The sequence below is a fragment of the Cetorhinus maximus genome, chromosome 16, assembly GCF_964194155.1.
Source record: "Cetorhinus maximus chromosome 16, sCetMax3.hap1.1, whole genome shotgun sequence".
Taxonomy (NCBI): domain Eukaryota; kingdom Metazoa; phylum Chordata; class Chondrichthyes; order Lamniformes; family Cetorhinidae; genus Cetorhinus; species Cetorhinus maximus.
In genome coordinates, this window is record NC_135894.1 from 35028019 (window position 1) to 35049294 (window position 21276).

At 41.7% G+C, this 21276-nt stretch overlaps 1 protein-coding gene across 2 annotated transcripts in view; it reads right to left on the reverse strand.

Annotated features, from left to right (window-relative positions):
- Positions 1-573: 573 nt before the first annotated feature.
- The window catches only part of ttf2 (transcription termination factor, RNA polymerase II), a 40997-nt gene continuing 20294 nt past the window's right edge, over positions 574-21276 (reverse strand). For both annotated transcript variants that reach the window (XM_078559654.1, XM_078559655.1), the window contains exons 15-23: positions 20929-21020; positions 14826-14914; positions 9797-9939; positions 9103-9273; positions 7628-7686; positions 4961-5114; positions 4260-4342; positions 3119-3193; positions 574-1213 (exon numbers count right to left, since the gene is read on the reverse strand). In XM_078559654.1, coding sequence (XP_078415780.1) covers positions 1069-1213; positions 3119-3193; positions 4260-4342; positions 4961-5114; positions 7628-7686; positions 9103-9273; positions 9797-9939; positions 14826-14914; positions 20929-21020 — 1011 coding nt within the window. In that variant the 3' untranslated portion in view covers positions 574-1068. The remainder of the gene's footprint in view (positions 1214-3118; positions 3194-4259; positions 4343-4960; positions 5115-7627; positions 7687-9102; positions 9274-9796; positions 9940-14825; positions 14915-20928; positions 21021-21276) is intronic.

The following is a 21276-nucleotide window of genomic DNA, read 5'->3' on the forward strand; positions in this document are numbered from 1 at the left end:
CCTTGAACTTGAGAACATCCAAAACTGCTGCCCATGTCTCAACTTGCAGGAAGTCATGTTCCCCAATCACTTCCCTGCTTGTTGACCTTCAATTGGTTCCCAGTTAAGCAACGTTTTGATTTTAAAATTTTCATCTTTGTTTTCAAATCCCTCCATGGTCTTGCCTCTCCCTATCTCTGTCATCTCCACAACCCTCAGAGGTGTCTGCACTCCTCTGATTCTGGCCTCTTGTGCATTCTCAATCATAATTGCACCACCAGTACCTTCAGCTGCCTAGGTCCCACACTCCCTACAACTCTCTCCACCTCATTTTCCTCCTTTGATACTTAAAACCTACCACTTTGACCAAGTTTCTGGTCATCTGACTCAACATCTCCTTACATGGCTTGATGTCATTCTTTGTTTCATAATGCTTCTGTGAAGTGCCTTGGGATGTTTCCCTACGTTAAAGCGGTATATAAATATAAGCTGTTGTTGCTAAATACATGATTGGTTAAAGAATTGGTCTGCCTCTTAAATGATGTCGCTTTTGTGAAATGGATCAGTTATTGAAAAAAATCAGACCACAAAATCTTTTCCAAAGCATTTTGCAGAAAAGAGTCAAATTATTTACTTTAATGATAAATTTGTCGTCTTACATTTAGTCTTAAAAAATGTATCAAGTTAAGAAGGCAAAGTTCTGATCAAACTGAAATCATATATACTTTGACAAAGTAAATCCTCAATTTCGTTGGGAATTGCTTTCCCAACTTTGATAAAAGTAAAGTAGCCTTTTGTTTTATAACAGAAATCATGTAACAAATCTTTGGCTTCAGATTGAGATGATGCAGCTTTGTATTTTATTCCTGCAACAGAGAAACTGATACCAAATACATAAATGACCCATAAACTTATAAAGGCTTTGTAACTTACACCATAATTACTCGAGAACATCCACATGATGTTAGACATAAATGTTTCTGACACCCAGTAATTCCAATTTCTCAAATGTACAGATGCTTTGAGCTTTGACTGTGATTTATTAAAATGTTTGATAATTACATTGCAGGACTGTGTTTCCTTTGAAACTCAAACACCAAACAGAATTCGAAGATCAGCCAGTGTAAGCTTGGTAAAGGATCCACCTGTTCCTGATAGCACCTTCTTTGCGAGCTCCTTTTTCTTCTCTTGAAGCTCAAATATTTTGTCCTCAATAGTGCCCTCACACACAAACCTGGAGGGAAACATAATTTTCTTTAGCAAAGCAATAATTTTGTTTAAAAAACCTTACCACCATTTGATTGCAGCAAATGCCTCTTATTGCAAAATCTAATTTGCTATAAAATTACACTGCATTAGGTATTTTACAGCAATGTATCACCCACAATTGTTGAGATGGAGAAAGCATATATCAGCTGCAATAATTGGTTAGATCTACCTGAAACTGGTGTAAATTGACATTGATTCAAGGACACTCTGACCCAGATAGAACGCTATATTTTTAGGGACAGCAGATTATCAACCGGACATGGAACGCATACACTATTCTTTTCAACAAGGCATGAGACCCTGAGGTAGATAGCTGTCTGTATATGAACTCAAATTAACTTTTCAAAAGATACTGACAGCGCAGGTACTAATGTAATTTATGACTAGCACAAACTGATCCAAGAGATGTAATTAGTATTCTAATTTTCAAAGAGAATGATTTGTAAAGGAACAGTAGCAAGTTATTTGGACCTTTGAGCATATTACACCATGCAATGAGATCATAGCTGATCTGTGTCCTACTCTATTTATTTGCCTTAGCTAGCAAAAATCTATTGATCTCAGATTTAAAATTAAATAACTGTGCTAGTATCTATTGCTTTGTGAGAGAACATACCACAATTCTATCACCCTTTGTGTAATGATGTTGCTTCCTAAATTGTCTCCTGAAAGGCCTAATTTTGATTTTAAGGTTATATATCCAAATTATTAACAAATTTGATGAAACATTGAGGCCCCAGAACAGATCCTTATAGGACAGCACTAGTTACTTCCTCCAATTTGAGAACATACCCATTTTCCACTGCCTAACTAATCTCCTAGCCAAACCAATAATTTGCTTTCAGTTCCATTTGCTTCCCTTACATGGAACTTTATAAAATATCTTCTGGAAGTTCATTTAAGATACACGCTTAGACATCCCCCTGTCTACTGCTATAGTTACCTCCTGTTGCCTACTTAAATATTGGAAGTCAGATTTGCGATTTTCCAATCTTAAAAGGACAGCTCCAGAATTAAGAGAGCTTTTGAAAAATTATGGCTAAGGCTTCAGAAATTTCTCCAGCTACTTCTTTTAAAAACCCAGGGTTGAAATCATCAGGTCCTGGGGATTTGTCAGTCTTTCAGGGCACTACTCTTTTTGGTAGCGTTTTCTTGCTTACGTTAACTTAGTACTTTCCGGTCCTTGATTCATTAGGAGTTTCTCTGGAATATCAGGCTTATTAATCTCTTCTTTAATTGCTATTTCCTTACTTTCTTTTGCTACACCACCCGCATGAGGTTTTAATTACTGCAGTTGGTCCCTTCAGCAAGAATGCATTCAACTTAAAAGAAGCCAACAAGGTACTGCAAGAAAAGGCTGTTTGTGATGGACATTTTTCAGAAATTGGCCAAACTCTGCCTCCCAGCATCCTACTGGACATTGAAACCCTGGCATATGCACCGAGTGACTTTTTCAATAGACGGGTCACGAGACAGCTTACAAAGCCTTCAGACCATACAATGAGTATGAGTCTACAAATGGTAGAACAGTAAATAATACCTAAAGATTTTTGCCATTATGATTGAATGTGCCCCCACATTCCTTGCAAATCCCACAGAACTTTTTAATTAGAGCGAAACCTACTGGGTATCATAATCAGGATCTTACCCATCGAAACCATCTTCAATGGTTCTTCACAAAACAGAGGACTTTTTAATTAAAGTAAAATTAACCTGATATTACCAGGAACTTCCCCATCGAAACAGCCTTTGTATATTAACGGGCTATTCATGAAATTGTTGCGATAGGTAAGACGACACAGATTTGGGAGGGGTTTTGTGACAATCTTTGTCTAGGGTATGATTTTTGGATGGATGTCTTCTCAGTTACCTGTGCACAGTTACATCCTTGCTTTGCCCTACACGATAAATTCGATCAGATGCCTGCTCCTCCAGTGCTGGGTTCCTGAAAACAAATTAGGTACTTATATGAATTTGACCTGTCCAGAGCACAGAAGGACATTTAATTAAATAATTCAATAATCAATATATTCTGTTGACTCCATTAATTTTAATACAATATCAGCTTTAGATTTAACATGATATTTTTGACAAAGTGGTAAATCTGTGAGCACCTCCTGCAAAACACATGCAGGTACTACCATAGGACAAATAAAGTGAAAAGGAGTTTGAATTAAAAAATGCATAAAACACATTAGAAGCGTACAACATTCCACTAGTGTTTTCATAAATCCACATTACCAATACATTAAAATTGGTGTCTCAATTATGCTAATAAGATTATCTGAGTTTGGTTAATTAACACTTTCCTGTTATGAAATACTAGGGCACAAGTTGCTGACTAAGAACTCCCCAATCTCAGTTGAGCTATGGGAGGAGGAGCAGGGGTGGGGGGGAGGTGGCAATGATCAGAGATGGTTTTGCTACCAAGTGAGGAAAAACATTTCAAATGAACCTAGGAAAGTCAATATTTTGTGATTAGAGCAGCATTGATTGAGGCCAGGAGCTTGTACTCCTGTACGATGTTAGGAGGCAGTGATCGAAACAGGTGTAAGTCGAGTAATACGAGTAAAGAAAAGAATCTAAAGATAAGGTGAAAACTAACTGCATACATGAAATTAAAAAAAGAACATTCCCAATAATTCAAGAACCAGGTGTTTGTTACAAGTGAGAAGCTCAGCTCCTTAAATCCCATCTTTAGAAAGCATATGGCAAAGGAAAGCATTGATCGATGATGCTAATGAGACTGAAGTGAGATACCCAAATATCTGGTCATTTAGGTCTAATGATTTCTATAAATCACGCCATTATTGTCAGCTATAAATTTGAAGTGTTGTGATGTTAATAGGAATTAATAAATTGATAATCAAAATGTTTGAAATCAGGTGGTCTTTTATAAGCCGTAGTGTAAAATTATCCATGTGCACATAGCAGCTAGGAATGTGTCCTTCCATTATCCCATTTTGATATAGTCCGTAACTATCTGCAGGACAGCTGATCCTTAATCTTACCAGTGCATATCTAACAGGAAAAGGTGGTTGCCTCCAATGAGATTCAAACCCACACCCCCAGCACAGAGAGAGACCAATATGACCTGTGGTAAGAGAGAGAAAGATTTTAGAAAGGAAGCATTCCCAAGATAATCAAGTCTTAGAAATGACATATTACTGGAAACTCAGGTTTAAATGAAGGATATTCATAATCAAACAGTGATTGAACCAAGTATATTTGACCATATGACATTCCCTGTCATCAGGCTGAACATTCATTATATTTTTAATAATAATGTGTCCCATTGTTGAACTTCCTGATAAATAAACCACTGCATGCAAACCACTGTGTAAAATGTAAAGATTTTCTTTTGTCCAATTTTCTTTCCACCTCTCATGCTGGGCATGGTGCTATGGGTACCAGCAGCATTCTAGACTCGCAGCCAAGCATCCATTCTTCATACGCAAGGTGATACTGTAAGTATTTAGAAAGCTATTTGCCAGGAGATAAGAGGAAGGAAGGTGCACATACCAAAGTCAAACCAAGCCTAACTCTCGCTCAAAGTTCACAAATCTTAAGGTACTAGAGGGATGTCAACAATCAAGTCATCACCTATTAGTATCTTCACAGAAGAAAATTGGAAAGAAAATAAATCTCCCTTAGTATTCTGGATCTGTGGTTCTTTCTCACAAGACAATTCAAAACAGCTGCCAACTGGTACCTGAGGTCCTTTAGGGTTAGTGTTAAATTCCTCCACCAAGTCCATACGAAGTTTAGGAGTTACAGAACCATCCAGAGTAATGTAGCTCAGACTCATTCGATCCAAGTGGCCTGCCACCACATGCAGCATGCTGGTCCACTGAGAAATTATTACACTGAGAGAAATGACCAAAAATATATTACATGAGACTATATTAATCATTTTGTCCCATCATTTACTTTGTACATTAATAAACTGGGAAAGTAAAAGGAAGAGCACAATGCTATAGTTACATGCACAGGGGTCTGATTCAGACACTGATCCCACTATAATCAAATTGATAGACATGGAAAACATTGGTGAGTGAATCTGAATAAGGAAGAAGCATTTTATGCGACACCTTTCATATGCTCAGATGTCCCAAAGTACTTTACAGCCAATGAATTATCTTTGAATTCTAGTCACTTATGTAATGCTTGCAAACATAATAGCCAATTTGCTGTGATGTGTAACGCATCCCCATAACTCCCTATTTACAAAGCTTAAGTCAGGAATTCGATAAAATACTCACCACTCCTCTGTATGAATGTGGCAACAATAGCAAGGTGCTCGAGACGATCCAAAATAAAGCAGTTAATGTTATTGTTTCCCCAGCAGTTGGATTTAATATCTACTCCTTTCACTACCAACACAATATAGTAAATATAGCCCATATGATGTACTGCACTAACACACAAAGGTTACTTCAACAACACTTCCTGCCACTGAGAAGGACAAGAGCCAAAATGTCATGGAAACGCCATCACCTTCCAAGTTTACTTCCTATGGATACACCATCCTGACTTGGATTTATATTGCTGTTCCTTCATCATCACTCTGTCAACATCCTGGAATTCCCTCTTTAACACTTTGTGGGAACACCACTGCCACAAGGATTGCACACAAGCTGTTGCAGAAGGCTCACTACCATCTTCTTAGGGAAAATAGGAACAAGCAATAAAGTAGCCTTGCTAGCACCACACAAATCCCAAAAACAAATTTAAAAAGCTACAGCTGCTGCTAGGACCAGCTGGCACTGGTGAAAGTGAGCAGATTTTCAGCCTGAGGGCAGCTAATGTTTGAGTAATGATTACTGCAGTTTTAAAAATTTATTTCTGACTGATTAATTTTCCTGCTTTGAACCTTGCTCCAGACTGTCTGTGGGAATGCAAGACCACTATATTTTGCCTCTGTTCTCCTCCACAGGTAGGGCTTCTCAGGAGCGGATATGCCATTCCCTAAGAACATATCTATACATGCCATTATGAAGAGGAACAAGAGAGGATGGAAGAAAAGAGAGTGAGACAGCACCCCAAAAGATATTACCTTCCCCTCCCCGCAAACAGCATACAAGTAACACAGGTCCTATAAATGACGTTAATGAGGGGTTGTGTACAGCATTGAAGGATGCATGTCACCAAAGGGGTAACAGGAAAGTTGCATAAAAGGACCTGCATGCCTGGTCACTTACACTGACAGCTGTTTGTGACTATGAAGTTCACATCCAACCTCAACACCGTCAGCTGGTCATTTCAGGCAGGCATGAGGAAAATGTGTAACATTGGCCATGCACATGTCAGATGACAGATGCAATTTTCTGCAGAGCTTGACCTCCACATACTTGCCATCATTATCATCTTCATTGCCCACAAGGTGAATTCCCTTCTTTTCTGTTCTTCATCATCAATCCCTATTGCTGCATAGCATCTACAGGAAATGAGAGTACAAGCTAAGAACAGATTAGCTTAAACCATAGTTTAAAGAAACGGAAGTCGTAGAAGGTTATGGCAAAAGATTGTGTTGGTACCCAAGAAAAGAGAGCGCAGCCAGTATGTTATCATGCCTGTCCTCATCAGGCTACTGAATTTCTCGAAACACTGTTCTGCAGTACTGGCTGGGGGCTAGGGAATTAGCCTCACTCCACATAACATGACAAACTGTTTCTTCCTCTCTTCGAGACCAAGCAGTTTTTCTAACCTTTACTGAAGAGCATGACCTCAAGGTCCATCCCAACAAAATTGGTGTGCCTTTTTTTGTTCCTTTCTGGCTGTCTTAGCTATATTTTCTAGTAGAGGCATTCTTGACAAGCGGGACAGAAATCGGAGTAAATGTGCACTCACGCATTGGCTATCTGCACTTTTACTGATATTGGCATCTCACATAATTAATGCAGAGAGCAACCTTAGCGGCTCAGTGGCATGTTCCTCGTAGGGGATAATTTTCTTGATGCTTCCTACCTCATTTGATGTAGCTACCTTACACTGAATTTAGGGACCCAAGCGCTTTCCCATTTACCTGAGATACCCCTTAGCCTGCTATTACAATCTTAGCCAGACATGGCTTTTAAAAATCGCACTTTAACTTCAAAAAATCTCCAATACTGTCCGTAATTTTGCGCATGAACCACCAGCAATTGTTCAGGTGAGACAACCCTACATTTTATAGCGGTACAGGCACTGGCAAGCATTAGTCCTTACCTATTAAAGCAAATTAGTGTGCACTTTCAGGCATTTATGTCCAGTAATATTTCCACAGCCATAGTGCTTTATAGAAAAATATAAAGATGCACAGATTTTATTTACCATGGAGAAAACACCTTCCCATCATGTAAATGATTTCCTGAAACATGAATCCTTCTTAGAAACATACCTTTTTTGTGGTTCTGGGCTTCTTCTTATTGCATTTAATTCCTCTAATAGTGCAGAGATCTGGCAAAAAAATGAACCGAATGTAAGGAGAGAACTAATATAAAACATCATTCGGTCGATACATCAATGGTCCAGAGTTAGAAACTTTAACTTCCACATGTATGCTCTACTGCTCCCATCATATCATGATGTCTCCACTGCCTCTGCTTGTCCAGCTTGCATTCTTGGATGAGTCAAAATTTCCTGTGGACTACAAATGGTCTCATCACTAACTCCATACCATTGTCACTGACTTCCTTCCTTTACCAACATGTCAGACGGAAGCAGACAGCAATCGCCACAATGTGTGCTTGATCTCTAGCTGAGTTTCTAACTCTCTTTTTCCCATCACAACAATAATTTACCCCCACCTCCAGCAGCACCCCTTCCAGCCCAACCTCAGCTCATCCTTTACCTGATCCCCCATACAAGCCCTTGCCACCTCTAGACTCAATTATCCCGATGCTTTCCTGGCCACCCTCGATAAAATTCAGCTCATTTTAAACGCTGATGCCTGTATCCTAACCCATATGAAATCCAGCTGACCTATCAGCATCCTCACTGATTTACACTGGGGCCCAGTCAATCAACATCTCAAATTTAAAATTCTTATCCACCTCTGGATTTAAACCCCTCCATGACCTTATACCTCTCTCTTCAGCCGTACAATTCCACATTCCTCTGACTCCAACCTCTTGTACGTCCCAACTCCCTTCATCATACTGTTGTTTCAGTTGCTTCATGCCATGCATCTTCGAAGCTCTTTTTTGGCTTAGGGTCCATTTTTGCTTAATTTTAGAATATTTTTCTACATTAAGCCAGTACGAGTATATAAAAATACAAGGTGTTGTGCAATTACGCTTTTGCAAAGTTATTCAAACATCAACAATATTTTTCCCATCATTTAAATCTTAATTTTACTGATTTATCATTCATAATAAATGTAATTGATGTTTAAATTTCAAATGGTCTACCTGAATCCTAAATGATAGCTTATGCAATGTTGGGTGGATTCAAGGACCAACATTATTCAAAGAGCAGCGAGTACTCCCAAGTTATCTTGTCCAATATCTCCTTCTCTACCAGCATGATCAAAAATAGATTACCTGGTCATTCATTGCATTGTGAGGGATACTGCAGAGGACAAATAGGCTGCCACCATTCTCTGCAGCACAGAAGGCTGTGAGGCACTTTGGAGCATGAGAATTTGATGGCACAACAACAACTTGCACTTGTACAGCAGCATTAAATTACAGTAGAAAATATTCCAAAGTGTTTTGTAGAAGTGTAAAGATTTAACGTCTTTCTGTGAAAAGGTTTAAGGTTTCCATTTTGTTCGCAGACAGAGCAAAATATTTCTAAAAATTGTAGATTACACTCAAATTCCATTTGGAATGAAATAATTTCACAATTTTATGCTCCACCATCTGAATATACCTTAGTGCTTTTTCTGGTGTTCTCAAACAGGTGTGCTTTGAAGCTGGTGCCATTCAGGATAACAGTTGGTTTGGTGTCAGAGGTTGTGACCTCTGACAATGATAATGCATTCAGTTGCTCTTCCAGTGAAAGGGTGATGCCCTCAGATTCCATCTCAGTTTGACTCAGAGCCTGCAATTCAAGACAAAAGTCACTTAAAAAATAGAAACATAGCCAAAATAAATTGGCCAGTGCAGCTGCAGATTTCTTTTGTGGAAGAGACATGCTAGATGAATCAAATTACCTTCAGCATCTGTATTCGCTTTTGTGTTTTTTTTTCACATACTAGGTAAACCTGAGTGATGGCAGAAGGCAGTCAGTTTTAATACCCTGCTCTCAGCCATCCTCATGCCACCAATAAAAAGCATGTTTATTGCATTAATGTTGGTCTTCAGCAGTATGTTACATAACGAAGACCCAATTACTGTGTGGGGCAATATTCACATCTTCCACTAGAGTTCTCCAAGTACCATGAACTAAAGCTGAAACTTTATTAGGATTTTTCAGCTTGCACCCCAATCATAAAATTTGCAGTCTGATCTCAGAAATGTTTGCATTGTGCATATTTGTAATTTTAAAGGTGGCACTTGTTCATTTGCACGGACATTTGTATTGTACGTTGTTCTTAATGTACATAGGGACAATTATTTCTTACCGTCTTCAACAGAGAGAGGTGACAGCAGCACTGTCGAAGCCTGAGCAACAAGGATAAGATGTGGACAGTGCTTGATGCGTGAGAAACCCCCTGGGCAGAAGAAGGTCCACCATTTACAGACTTAATACCAAACTCTCGAGCTACTGCATGAAAACAGAAAACAAAATGCAAATTGATCTTACTATTTACAATAGGATTTCTACAATGGCAAATATATAAAACCTTAAATTCATGATTTAAAAGTAAATACAGAATAAACCTGGAGTTTAAATATCTAAAGAGACATCGGGCAGAATTTTGCCCTAGTCGGGCGGGGTTGGTCAGGGAGCCGACTCCGCACGCGATCGGGGCCGCACCGCAATTTCACACAGGCGGGTCAATTAAGGCCTGCCCAGCGTGAAACGCGAGCGGCAGCACTCAGTGCTGCTTGTGTGGGGAGAAGGCGAGCAAGGAACTTCGCACATGTGCACGGGTGCGTTCTGGAAAGCTCCCTGAGGCACAGAGCTGTCTTAGGGAAATGAAGAGTTCTGAAAAACAAAAATAGAGTCTTTAAATGTTAAAAAACATGTCCCCTCATGTGACCCTGTCTCATGAATAGGGACATGTTATGAGTGAGATGTAAAATTTTTTACTTTATTTTTATTTGCTGTTGGAAACCTCATCCCGCCCGTGGATGAGGTTTACTAAAAAGTGCAAAGGCCACTTGGCCTTTTCACCTACCCGCCAACCGTTAGGTTGAACAGGCAGCAAAAAATTTAAGTTAATTAATACTTTAATGGCTTTAACAGGCCTTCTAACTGTTAGTGGGCGCACTGCCGATTCCCGTGCGTGCCCTTTGACTGGACTATTGCGCGATTGTGCGTTGACGTCGGGACGCTTGCCCGACGTCATTGCACGCTCGAGCGGGTCAGCGCGTGCCTGCCCGCCGATGTGAAAATTCTGCCCCTTATTTCTTGCACACATCAGAACATAAATGTAAAGCAAAATGAATAAGGAAAGCAAAAAAGATTTTTAAAAAATTAAGCTTCAAGAATCAAAATCAGCATCTACATTTTAACTTTAAATATCGAAGGCGTTTCCATGTTGAGGTGACCTTTCAGTGTCCGATCTGCCTCAGCAGCACCTACCTCACCCAGTGGAACTGGCAAGATCCCAGACTGGAGGCCCTCTGATTTCTGCTTACAGCAGAGAGCCCACACGCCATCCTTCATTGGATGCTGAACATAGATACAGCTAATTAGGAGGCCACCTCCAGGAAGACTATGACATTGGGCGTTCTGCCAGAAAGTGCAGCTCAGAACCCTCATTTGGTCCTGGCAGTGCATTCTCGGAGTCCATGGGAAACCCCTGCCCAATATATCTCTCCAGAATGCTGTGATCTTCATAGAGAAGATCTATATAGCAATGGTGTAATAGTTCACTGCATCAATTTCACCTCCTGTACATGGACTTGAATTTACCCAAGTGACATTTCCTCTTTTAGCTAGCTGTAAGGGCCCCATGTGAGAAAAGACAGTCTTAAATCAGATCCCAGAAGTCATAAGTCCAAAGTACAAAACTGCTGGTAATTTTGCACAAGTTATGAGTATCACTCAGCATCCATGACAAAAGTTGTTTGTGTTGAAAACAGAAAAAAAAGTGTTACAAATAAGAGATTGATTTTCATAAAGTGGGAGTAATGAAGCAACAAGGGCAGAGAAATTTGATCTTTAGTATACAGCTTCTTAGACCTGGCCTAACATTACTGGGTGTTAAAAATAGCTGATGAGTAGTTCTTTATATGATTACCCAGTCATGGCATTCAGAAAAATTCACATAACTTAAAAACGTAACTAAAATCTTTCCAAGTGGATTATCAGTCACATGACAATTTCTAAACCAGTGGCGGCCTTTAGTCATGTAAGATGATGATTTGCGCCGTGGTGGTCAATTCTGTTAAGCATCACCTGTTGTGGTTCAGGAGCCCCATTCTCGCATGGCAGTCTCAACTGCATTTGCTGCAGAGGAAGACAGTGGGTTAGGAATTGCATGATTCGCTGGCCTCTGATTTCTCTGGGCTTTTTGCCTCAGCCAGCTGAGCTTTTTGTTTCGGCTCGCCTCTTCCAATTCCCCTCCAAACAGTCAGCCTCCAGAGGTCACGATCATCAGCAGAATTCTCTCAGTTGTCAGTAAAAATGTCTGCCACTTTCAAATCTCACTTACAGATGTCCTTGTAGCAGAGATGTGGACACCAAGAAGTTTGTGACCCAGTAGCTAGTTCAGCCTACAGAAGATCTTTGGGTGTATAGCTGTTATCCATCTGATGTTCATGGCCGAGCCAGCGCAGATATTGTACAATGAGTGTACGCTGTTGGAATTAACAAGCTCCTGGACTTTGAGTTGGTGACCTTGTCCTGCCAAAAGATTCCAAGAATGCATCTGAGGCAGCAAAGGTGGAAACTGTTCAGTTTTTTCTCCTGCCTAGCATATGTTGTCCAGGTCTCACTGCTGCATGGGACACAGGATTGATCGACTCACAATTTGGTGGTGTCAGTCAGGTTGCTGCTGTTCCAAATTGTCTTACTTAGCTTAGATATAACAGCTGCTACTTTTGCAATGAGTTTGTTGATTTCAGCATCAAGTGACAGATTACTGGTAATAGTGGAGCCTAGATACGTGAAGCTATTAACAACCTCCAGTGTCACATTGTCAATGCTGATAGAAGGCAGTGTGGCAACATCCTGGACCATGATATTTGCTTTTCAGATGCTGATGGTCAAACCAAACTTTTTTTTAAAAACAGACAGGAAAGAGTCTGTTGAAAGTGTTCTTCAGTATGGAATGTTCGTGTGGCATCGTCAGCATAGAGCAACTCTGATGAGGGCATGGCACACCTTTATCTTTGGATGTCAAGCGAGCAAAGCTGAATAGCTTTCCATTGGTTTTGATAGTCACCTCTGTAGATTACCTGAAGGCTTGTGACAGCAACAAAGGGAAGAATGTGCCAGAGTGTGTCAGTGGCAACACAACCTTGTTTAACCCCACTGTGGATCTCAAAGGGTTCCAATGTTGCCCCATCATAGCTGATCTTACCCATCATGTTGTCATGGGATGAGGAGGGTATTGCTGAAAAAAAGACATGCTGTCAAAGCTTTTCATCCTGCACTCAGCAGGACAGATGCAAGAATGCCAAATTTCAAAGGGAACAACAATTTGTACTGCATGAGAAAAGGGGGTGCTGCCACAGTCCCTGTGCTTTTGTTTATTCAGAAAAGGTACAATGTCTGGACATATTCCTTTGTCACATCGAGGAGCTTCGACAGGCAGCCGATTTTCTCCAGAAGCTTAAATAGAACACCTCTGGTCACATTGTCGAAAGGCGAGATTGATGAAGGCAAATCTACTGTTCTGCTTTGTTCGCAGCATCTCTCTTGTAGCTGCCGGACTGAGAAGATCATACCAATTGTAGATCTTCCAGTTCTGACACCACACTGGGAGTCGAACTAAATTCATTCAGTCAGGTTCTGCAATCTGATAAGGACAACACAGGCAAATGCTTTTCTCACGATGTTCAGCAGGGAGACGCCTCAATAGTTGTTGCAATCGCTGCAGTCACACTTGTTCTTGTACAGGGTCACAATCCTTGCATCATACATATCCTGGGGTGCTGTCCCTTTCCTCCAGCAGAGGGAGAAGTTTGTGCAGGTGCTACAGGAGTCCAGTTACCAATGCTTCGGTTTCCCATGCTTGATGAGTCATGCAGTTTAGTATCAGTATCTGAGTAAGCAAGTCAATAGCTTTTCTAAGCTTCTCCATAGTGGGTTCGATAGCCACCTCTGGCAGGCTTTCTATGGTGTCCAGAGTTTCCTCAGTGATAGTGCTCTCCCTAGAATACAACTCAAAATTGTGTAGTTTTATATACTCTTATATACCATTTCATACCCTTTTTAAAAGATCATACAAAACAGGATCAAACTTGTTTCTAAATAGGTTTTTGTAATTTCTCATCCATCTAAAACACATCAAAAGCTAAACTTGGACACGGTTCCATAGAAACAAAATGTTACTGCAGTAACAGAGGCTTTCTCATCAACACAGTCTAATGAAAGTGGGTGCGAAGTATTATATCAAAGTTCACAGTTGGCATGAAACTCAAATGTAGCAAAGAATGATGGCACAAACAGACTGAGGAAATGAGCAGACACATGGCAAATGTAAGTAAGTGAATGCAGAGAAACGATGAATTTTGGTAGGAAAAATGAGGGGAGGCAATATAAACTAAAAATGTACAATTTTAAAGAGGGTGCAGGAACATGAGAAGGTTGTTTAAACAAAGGAAATGATCCTGGGCTTTATAAACAGTGGTGTAAAGTACAAAGCAATAAATTTATGCTAACCCTTTATAAATCACTGGCTATGCCCCCACTGAAAAATTGAGGTTCACTTCCCCTCACAACAGTTGAAACTTTCAGCATCCTTTGACAATTGCTCCACTCTGTGAGAGTTCTCCCAGATATGATTACCACCAGCATGGCATACCGACTCTCCGTTCCTTCAATCTCCAAAAGCACCGTTTGTTCCCTTTCTTCTGGTCAGAAACTGAACTCCCAACAGCATCCTGCTTGGTTGGTAGCAGAAAACAGTCCACCTGCTTCCCCATAGCAGTAGCTTCTATGCCTCCCTGCGTCTAAAATAACAGCTGTCCTTCTGTGAAATATTATGAAATGGTGCTAGAACTGGCACCCAGCACTTCAATGGGTTTCTGCTCGACTTTCTCTCCCAATGGCAACTGGATCACATGGGTATGTCTCCAAGCTGAAGTGGTTATCCAGAATTCTCCGTTTCACTTTGAGCTGAAGTTACATTTCAAAACATAACCATCTTGTAAAGTTCAGCATTCACAAAAGGGAAAAGTTAAGCTGATTTTCAAGTATAGGCCTTTCAACTCCGACCTATCTGTTGTACATCTCTTACATTTTCTACTTTTACTGCAAATTAATAGCATATGCAGAATTTATCTACACTGAGAAGGGAATACATAATTTTGTACCTCTGTTGAAGGGGTTATCAGCGCCCTGTGATGAATCAGCTTTGTAATCCTTGCCTTCGTGTCTTTTCAGATATGACTGCAGGGTCGACCTGTGAAAAGGAAAGGTCATGAAAGAGTTCTGCAAATGGTGGATAAATAAACATAAGGATTCAAAGAATATCAGAGGGCTGCATGTCTCTTTAAGAGGAAGTCAGTAGAGAATGTTATGTTTTGTCTGTACAAGCAAAAGCAGTAGTTTTTTGTTTTTAAGTAGATTCTAGTTCAGTGAAGCAAAACAGACAGTGGAATGTTCAATGATGGGGATAATTGAAGCTAAAAGGAAAATCTCTCTCACTAGACTATAATAAAATTTACAGCATTGGAATTAATAAAACATGACAACTGAAAATGTATCATAGCTAACGGATTTAACCCAGTATGTTTGGAAAATGTGCTCACAGTTTTTGTATGAAATGATTCAAAAGGAATGTAAATAATTAACACACATTTATATTTATGCACATTGTTTTTTTTTAAATTTGGCATAACATATGTTGGAGTACAGATAAAACATGTCTGAAAAAATAGTATCATATGTAATAGCCCCAGATTTATCCAAAGGAGAGTCTTGCAACAGTTTGTTAAATGGAATACAACTTTCATCTGAGGAATATTTCAATACCTACTGCAATCTACATTTATGGAAAAATTCAACCACCTTTGTATTTGTTTATAGTTCACATCCTGGGTTCCTGGTTGAAACAGACCATCTCTGGGGGATCAGCTGGAATGAACAATGAAGCAGTTCCACTGATCGTTTTGGCACCGTTACGTTTGCTGTCACAGTGCCATGGTGAAGCAATTTCCAACAGTAGTGGGATGATTTGTAGGTGTACATACCATGGTGCTGCTTCTCAGAATGGCTGCACATGTCAACTGTCCTGCAATGTGCTAGAATGTGCACAGAACCAACTAGTCCCACAGGAAGATGTGGTGGAGTCTGCAATAGTACTTCAGATTCCATCTGCCACTGCTTTGAGTTACCTTATATCCCAAGAGGCTCTAATGAAGCAGCCAATGCATCATGTGCTCCTGGAGCTGAAGTACCCCGGAAATAAGCGTAAGGCAATATATGTCTCACACTGTCACTAAGACAAAGCATCGGTGAAGCAAACAGTGGGTGCTCACAGAATAGGATTATGAAAAACTTGTTTTCACTTGGACAGAGATGTTCTTAAAGTTTAGCATTGTGTTTCAGCAGCTGTCACGACAGGGAACTTTGGTAGGCAAATAGAACATTTCAGGAATTATAGATGAAAGCATATTGTTGGAGGGTATGGGAAGATGTAGAGAAAACTACTAATGCAATTGGCTGCTTTCCACATTTAAGTGATCTCTTTAGCTCACAAAGGCAAATAGCAAAGTCGCTTTTGGTGATCAAGGCTCTTGGGGACCTGGCTTCTAGCATCTCCTTGTGATCCAGAGACCAAGATAAGTCCGGTATTCTCAATGTTTTGTTTATTCCCTGATAGATGATATTCTACTTGGTAAAAATCACTTCAAACTAGGATCTGAACGACAAAAACATTTGACCGGAGCTCATAAACTCTGGTTGTAAGTAAAAGGCTCAATCAGCCTAATCCTTATTTAAGGGGTCGGCATCTTCAAGAAAATGTGTTTGGTAATCCTTTTTAATTAGCTTGCAAATACACAATGAAACAATAAAATGGAACAGAAGTGGGGATGTTCGCTGATGATTGCACAATGCTCAGCACCATTCCCAACTCCTCAGATACTGAAACAAAAACAGAATTACCTGGAAAAACTCAGCAGGTCTGGCAGCATCGGCGGAGAAGAAAAGAGTCGACATTTCGAGTCCTCATGACCCTTCAGCAGAACTGAGTATAGTTAGGAGAGGGGTGAAATATAAGCTGGTTTAAGGTGGAGCGGGAGGTGGGGGGGGAGAGAAGTTGATGGGGGGGGGGAGGGTGGGTGGTGGTTGTAGGGACAAGCAGGTAATCAAAAGATGTCACAGACAAAAGGATCAAAGAGGTGTTGAAGGTGGTGATATTATCTAAGAAAATGTGCTAATTAAGAATGATGGCAGGACACTCAAGGTACAGCTCTAGTGGGGGTGGGGTGGAAAGACTGACAGCATAAAAGGTATAAATTTAAAAATAATGGAAATAGGTGGGAAAAGAAAAATCTATATAAATTATTGGAAAAAACAAAAGGGAGGGGGAAGAAACGGTGTGGGGATGGGGGGAGGGAGTTTAAGATCTAAAGTTGAAATCAATATTCAGCCCTGAAGGCTGTAAAGTGCATAGTCGGAAGATGAGGTGCTGTTCCTCCAGTTTGCGTTGGGCTTCACTGGAACAATGCAGCAAGCCAAGGACAGACATGTGGGCAAGAGAGCAGGGTGGAGTGTTAAAATGGCAAGCGACAGGGAGGTTTGGGTCTTTCTTGCGGACAGACCGCAGGTGTTCTGCAAAGCGGTCGCCCAGTTTGTGTTTGGTCTCTCCAATGTAGAGGAGACCGCATTGGGAGCAACGAATGCAGTAGACTAAGTTAGGGGAAATGCAAGTGAAATGCTGCTTCACTTGAAAGGAGTGTTTGGGCCCTTGGACGGTGAGGAGAGAGGAAGTGAAGGGGCAGGTGTTGCATCTTCTGCATGGGCATGGGGAGGTGCCATAGGTGGGGGTTGAGGAGTAGGGGGTGACACTTCCTCCTACCTCTCCCTGGACCATGACCCCACCACTGAACATCAAGCCATTGTTTCCAGGACTGTCACTGACCTCATCTCCTCTGGAGATCTTCCTCCCACAGCTTCCAACCTGATAGTCGCCCAACCTCAGACGGCCCACTTCTACCTCCTACCCAAAATTCACAAACAGAACTGTCCCGGCAGACCGATTGTGTCAGCCTGTTCCTGCCCCACGGAACTCATTTCTCGTTATCTTGACTCCCTTCTCTCTCCCCTTGTCCAGTCCCTTCCCACCTACATCCGTGATTCCTCTGACACCTTACGTCATATCAACAATTTCCAGTTCCCTGGCCCCAACCGCTTCCTCTTCACCATGGACATCCAATCCCTCTACACGTCCATACCCCACCAGGATGGTCTGAGGGCCCTTAGCTTCTTTCTTGAACAGAGGCCTGAACAATCCCCATCCACCACTACTCTCCTCCGTCTGGCTGAACTTGTTCTCACACTGAACAATTTCTCCTTTAACTCCTCTCACTTCCTCCAAATAAAAGGTGTGGCTATGGGTACCCGCATGGGCCCCAGCTATGCCCGTCTCTTTATCGGGTATGTGGAACATTCCTTGTTCCAGTCCTACTCCGGCCCCCTCCCACAACTCTTTCTCCGGTACATCGATGATTACTTCGGTGCGGCTTCATGCTCTCGTCAGGACCTGGAAAAATTTATTAATTTTGCTTCCAATCTCCACCCCTCCATCATTTTCACATGGTCCATCTCTGACACTTCCCTTCCCTTCCTTGACCTCTCTGTCTCAATTTCTGATGATAGACTGTCCACCAATATCCATTACAAGCCTACCGACTCCCACAGCTACCTCAACTACAGCTCCTCACACCCCGCTTCCTGTAAGGACTCCATCCCATTCTCTCAGTTCCTTCACCTCCGTCGCATCTGTTCTGATGACGCTACCTTCAAAAACAGTTCCTCTGACATGTCCTCCTTCTTCCTTAACCGAGGTTTTCCACCCACGGTCGTTGACAGGGCCCTCAACCGTGTCCGGCCCATCTCCCGCGCATCCGCCCTCACGCCTTCTCCTCCCTCCCAGAAACATAATAGGGTCCCCCTTGTCCTCACTTATCACCCCACCAGCCTCCGCATTCAAAGGATCATCCTCCGCCATTTCCGCCAACTCCAGCATGATGCCACCACCAAACACATCTTCCCTTCACCTCCCTGGCGGCATTCCGTAGGGATCGTTCCCTCCGGGACACCCTGGTCCACTCCTCCATCACCCCCTACTCCTCAACCCCCCCACCTATGGCACCTCCCCATGCCCACGCAGAAGATGCAACACCTGCCCCTTCACTTCCTCTCTCCTCAACGTCCAAGGGCCCAAACACTCCTTTCAAGTGAAGCAGCATTTCACTTGCATTTCCCCTAACTTAGTCTACTGCATTCGTTGCTCCCAATGCGGTCTCCTCTACATTGGAGAGACCAAACGCAAACTGGGCGACCGCTTTGCAGAACACCTGCGGTCTGTTCGCAAGAAAGACCCAAACCTCCCTGTCGCTTGCCATTTTAACACTCCACCCTGCTCTCTTGCCCACATGTCTGTCCTTGGCTTGCTGCATTGTTCCAGTGAAGCCCAACGCAAACTGGAGGAACAGCACCTCATCTTCCGACTAGGCACTTTACAGCCTTCTGGGCTGAATATTGAATACAACACCTTTAGATCTTAAACTCCCTCCCCCCATCCCCACCCAGTTTCTTCCCCCTCCCTTTTGTTTTTTTCAATAATTTATATAGATTTTTCTATTTCCCACCTATTTCCATTATTTTTAAATCTACAACTAATACCTTGTCAGTCTTTCCACCCCACCCCCACTAGAGCTGTACCTTGAGTGTCCTGCCATCATTCTTAATTAGCACATTTTCTTAGATAATATCACCACCTTCAACACCTCTTTGATCCTTTTGTCTGTGACATCTTTTGATTATCTGCTCCTATCACTGCTTGCTTGTCCCTACAACCCCCACCACCACCACCCCCTAACTTCTCCCCCTCACCCCTCTCCTAACTATACTCAGTTCTGCTGAAGGGTCATGAGGACTCGAAATGTCGACTCTTTTCTTCTCCGCCGATGCTGCCAGACCTGCTGAGTTTTTCCAGGTAATTCTGTTTTTGTTTTGGATTTCCAGCATCCGCAGTAGCTTTTTTGTTTTTATCCTCAGATACTGAAGCTGTCCATGTCCAAATGCAGCAAGACCTGGATTATGTCCAGATTTGGGCTGATAAGTGGTAAGTAACATTCACACCACACAAGTGCCAGGAAATGACCACCTCCAACAAGAGAGAATTTAACCATTGCCCCTTGACATTCAATGGCATTACCATTGGTGAAACCCACACTATCAACATCCTGTACCAGAAACTGAACTGGACTAGCCTGATAAATACTGTGGTCACAAGAGCACGTCAGGGGCTAGGAGTCCTGCGGCGAGTAACTCACCTCCTGACTCCCTAAAGTCTATCCAGCATCTGCAAGGCACAAGTCAGGTGTGTGATGGAATACTCTCCACTTGTCTGGATCAGTGCAGCTTCCACAACACTCAAGAAGCTTGACACCGTCCAGGATAAAGTAACCTGCTTGATTGGCACCTCTTCAACAACACTCACTCCCTCCACCACCGATGCACAGTGGCAGCAGTGTGTACCTTCTACAAGATACACTGCAGGAACTCACCAAGCCTCCTCAGACAGCACCTTCCAAGCCCACAACCACTACCATCTAGAAGGACAAGGGCAGCAGACACATGGGAGGAAAACCACCTGGAAGTTCCTCTCCAAGCCACTCACCATCCTGACGTGGAAATATATCGCCGTTCCTTCACTGTCGCTGGGTCAAAATCCTGGAACTCAATCCCTAACAGCACTGCGGGTGTACCTACACTACATGGACTGTAGCGGTTCAAGAAGGCAGCTCACCACCACCCTCTCAAGGGCAATTGGGGATGGGCGGTAAATGCTGGCCTAGCCAGCGACTCCCATATCCCATAAATGAATAAAAAATATATATACTGTGTCACCTGTGCTCCATTTCATCACAAGAAAGATGGCAACTGTCTTTTTGGCGATCATTCCCACCACAGGAAAAAAAATTGAACACTACATGGGAGAAATTTGGTCATGTAGCATTGCTTCATCAATAAAGAATGCCCATGGCACTGCCTGTTCCTGGGGAATTGGCGCAAGTCTGTGTAGCATTGCTACCTAATCAAATTTCTTCCCCTATAATCTTTTTAATAGGAGAATTATACAAAATCTGTACTGGGGATGGACAGAATTATCTGAAGTACATTCTATAGTTGGAAGCAGTGATGGTATTTTGTATTTCAGGAGCACACAATTCCTCAACAAACCTGGAACGAGCAAACAAGACATTGTAAACAGCCTCCTCATCCTCTGACAATTTTAGTCGATGAGAGCGGTTACATTTTTGTGGCAGGGCAACCTGGAGAAAGAAAACACATACGTAAGAAATTCTGTCACAAAAACCAACAGTGAAGTTTACAATAATATCATATTTTCATTAATATTCATTCCACCATCAAATTTTGAAAACTAATCAGAATTAAGTTTTGGTGAAACAATCAGATGTTCCCTCCATAATGATAGAGTGAGCATCATATTTAGTAGTAAATAATCACAAGGTGTCATTTTCACTATTGCAGAGCCACTTGTAATTAATAAATAATCTTGCACTATTT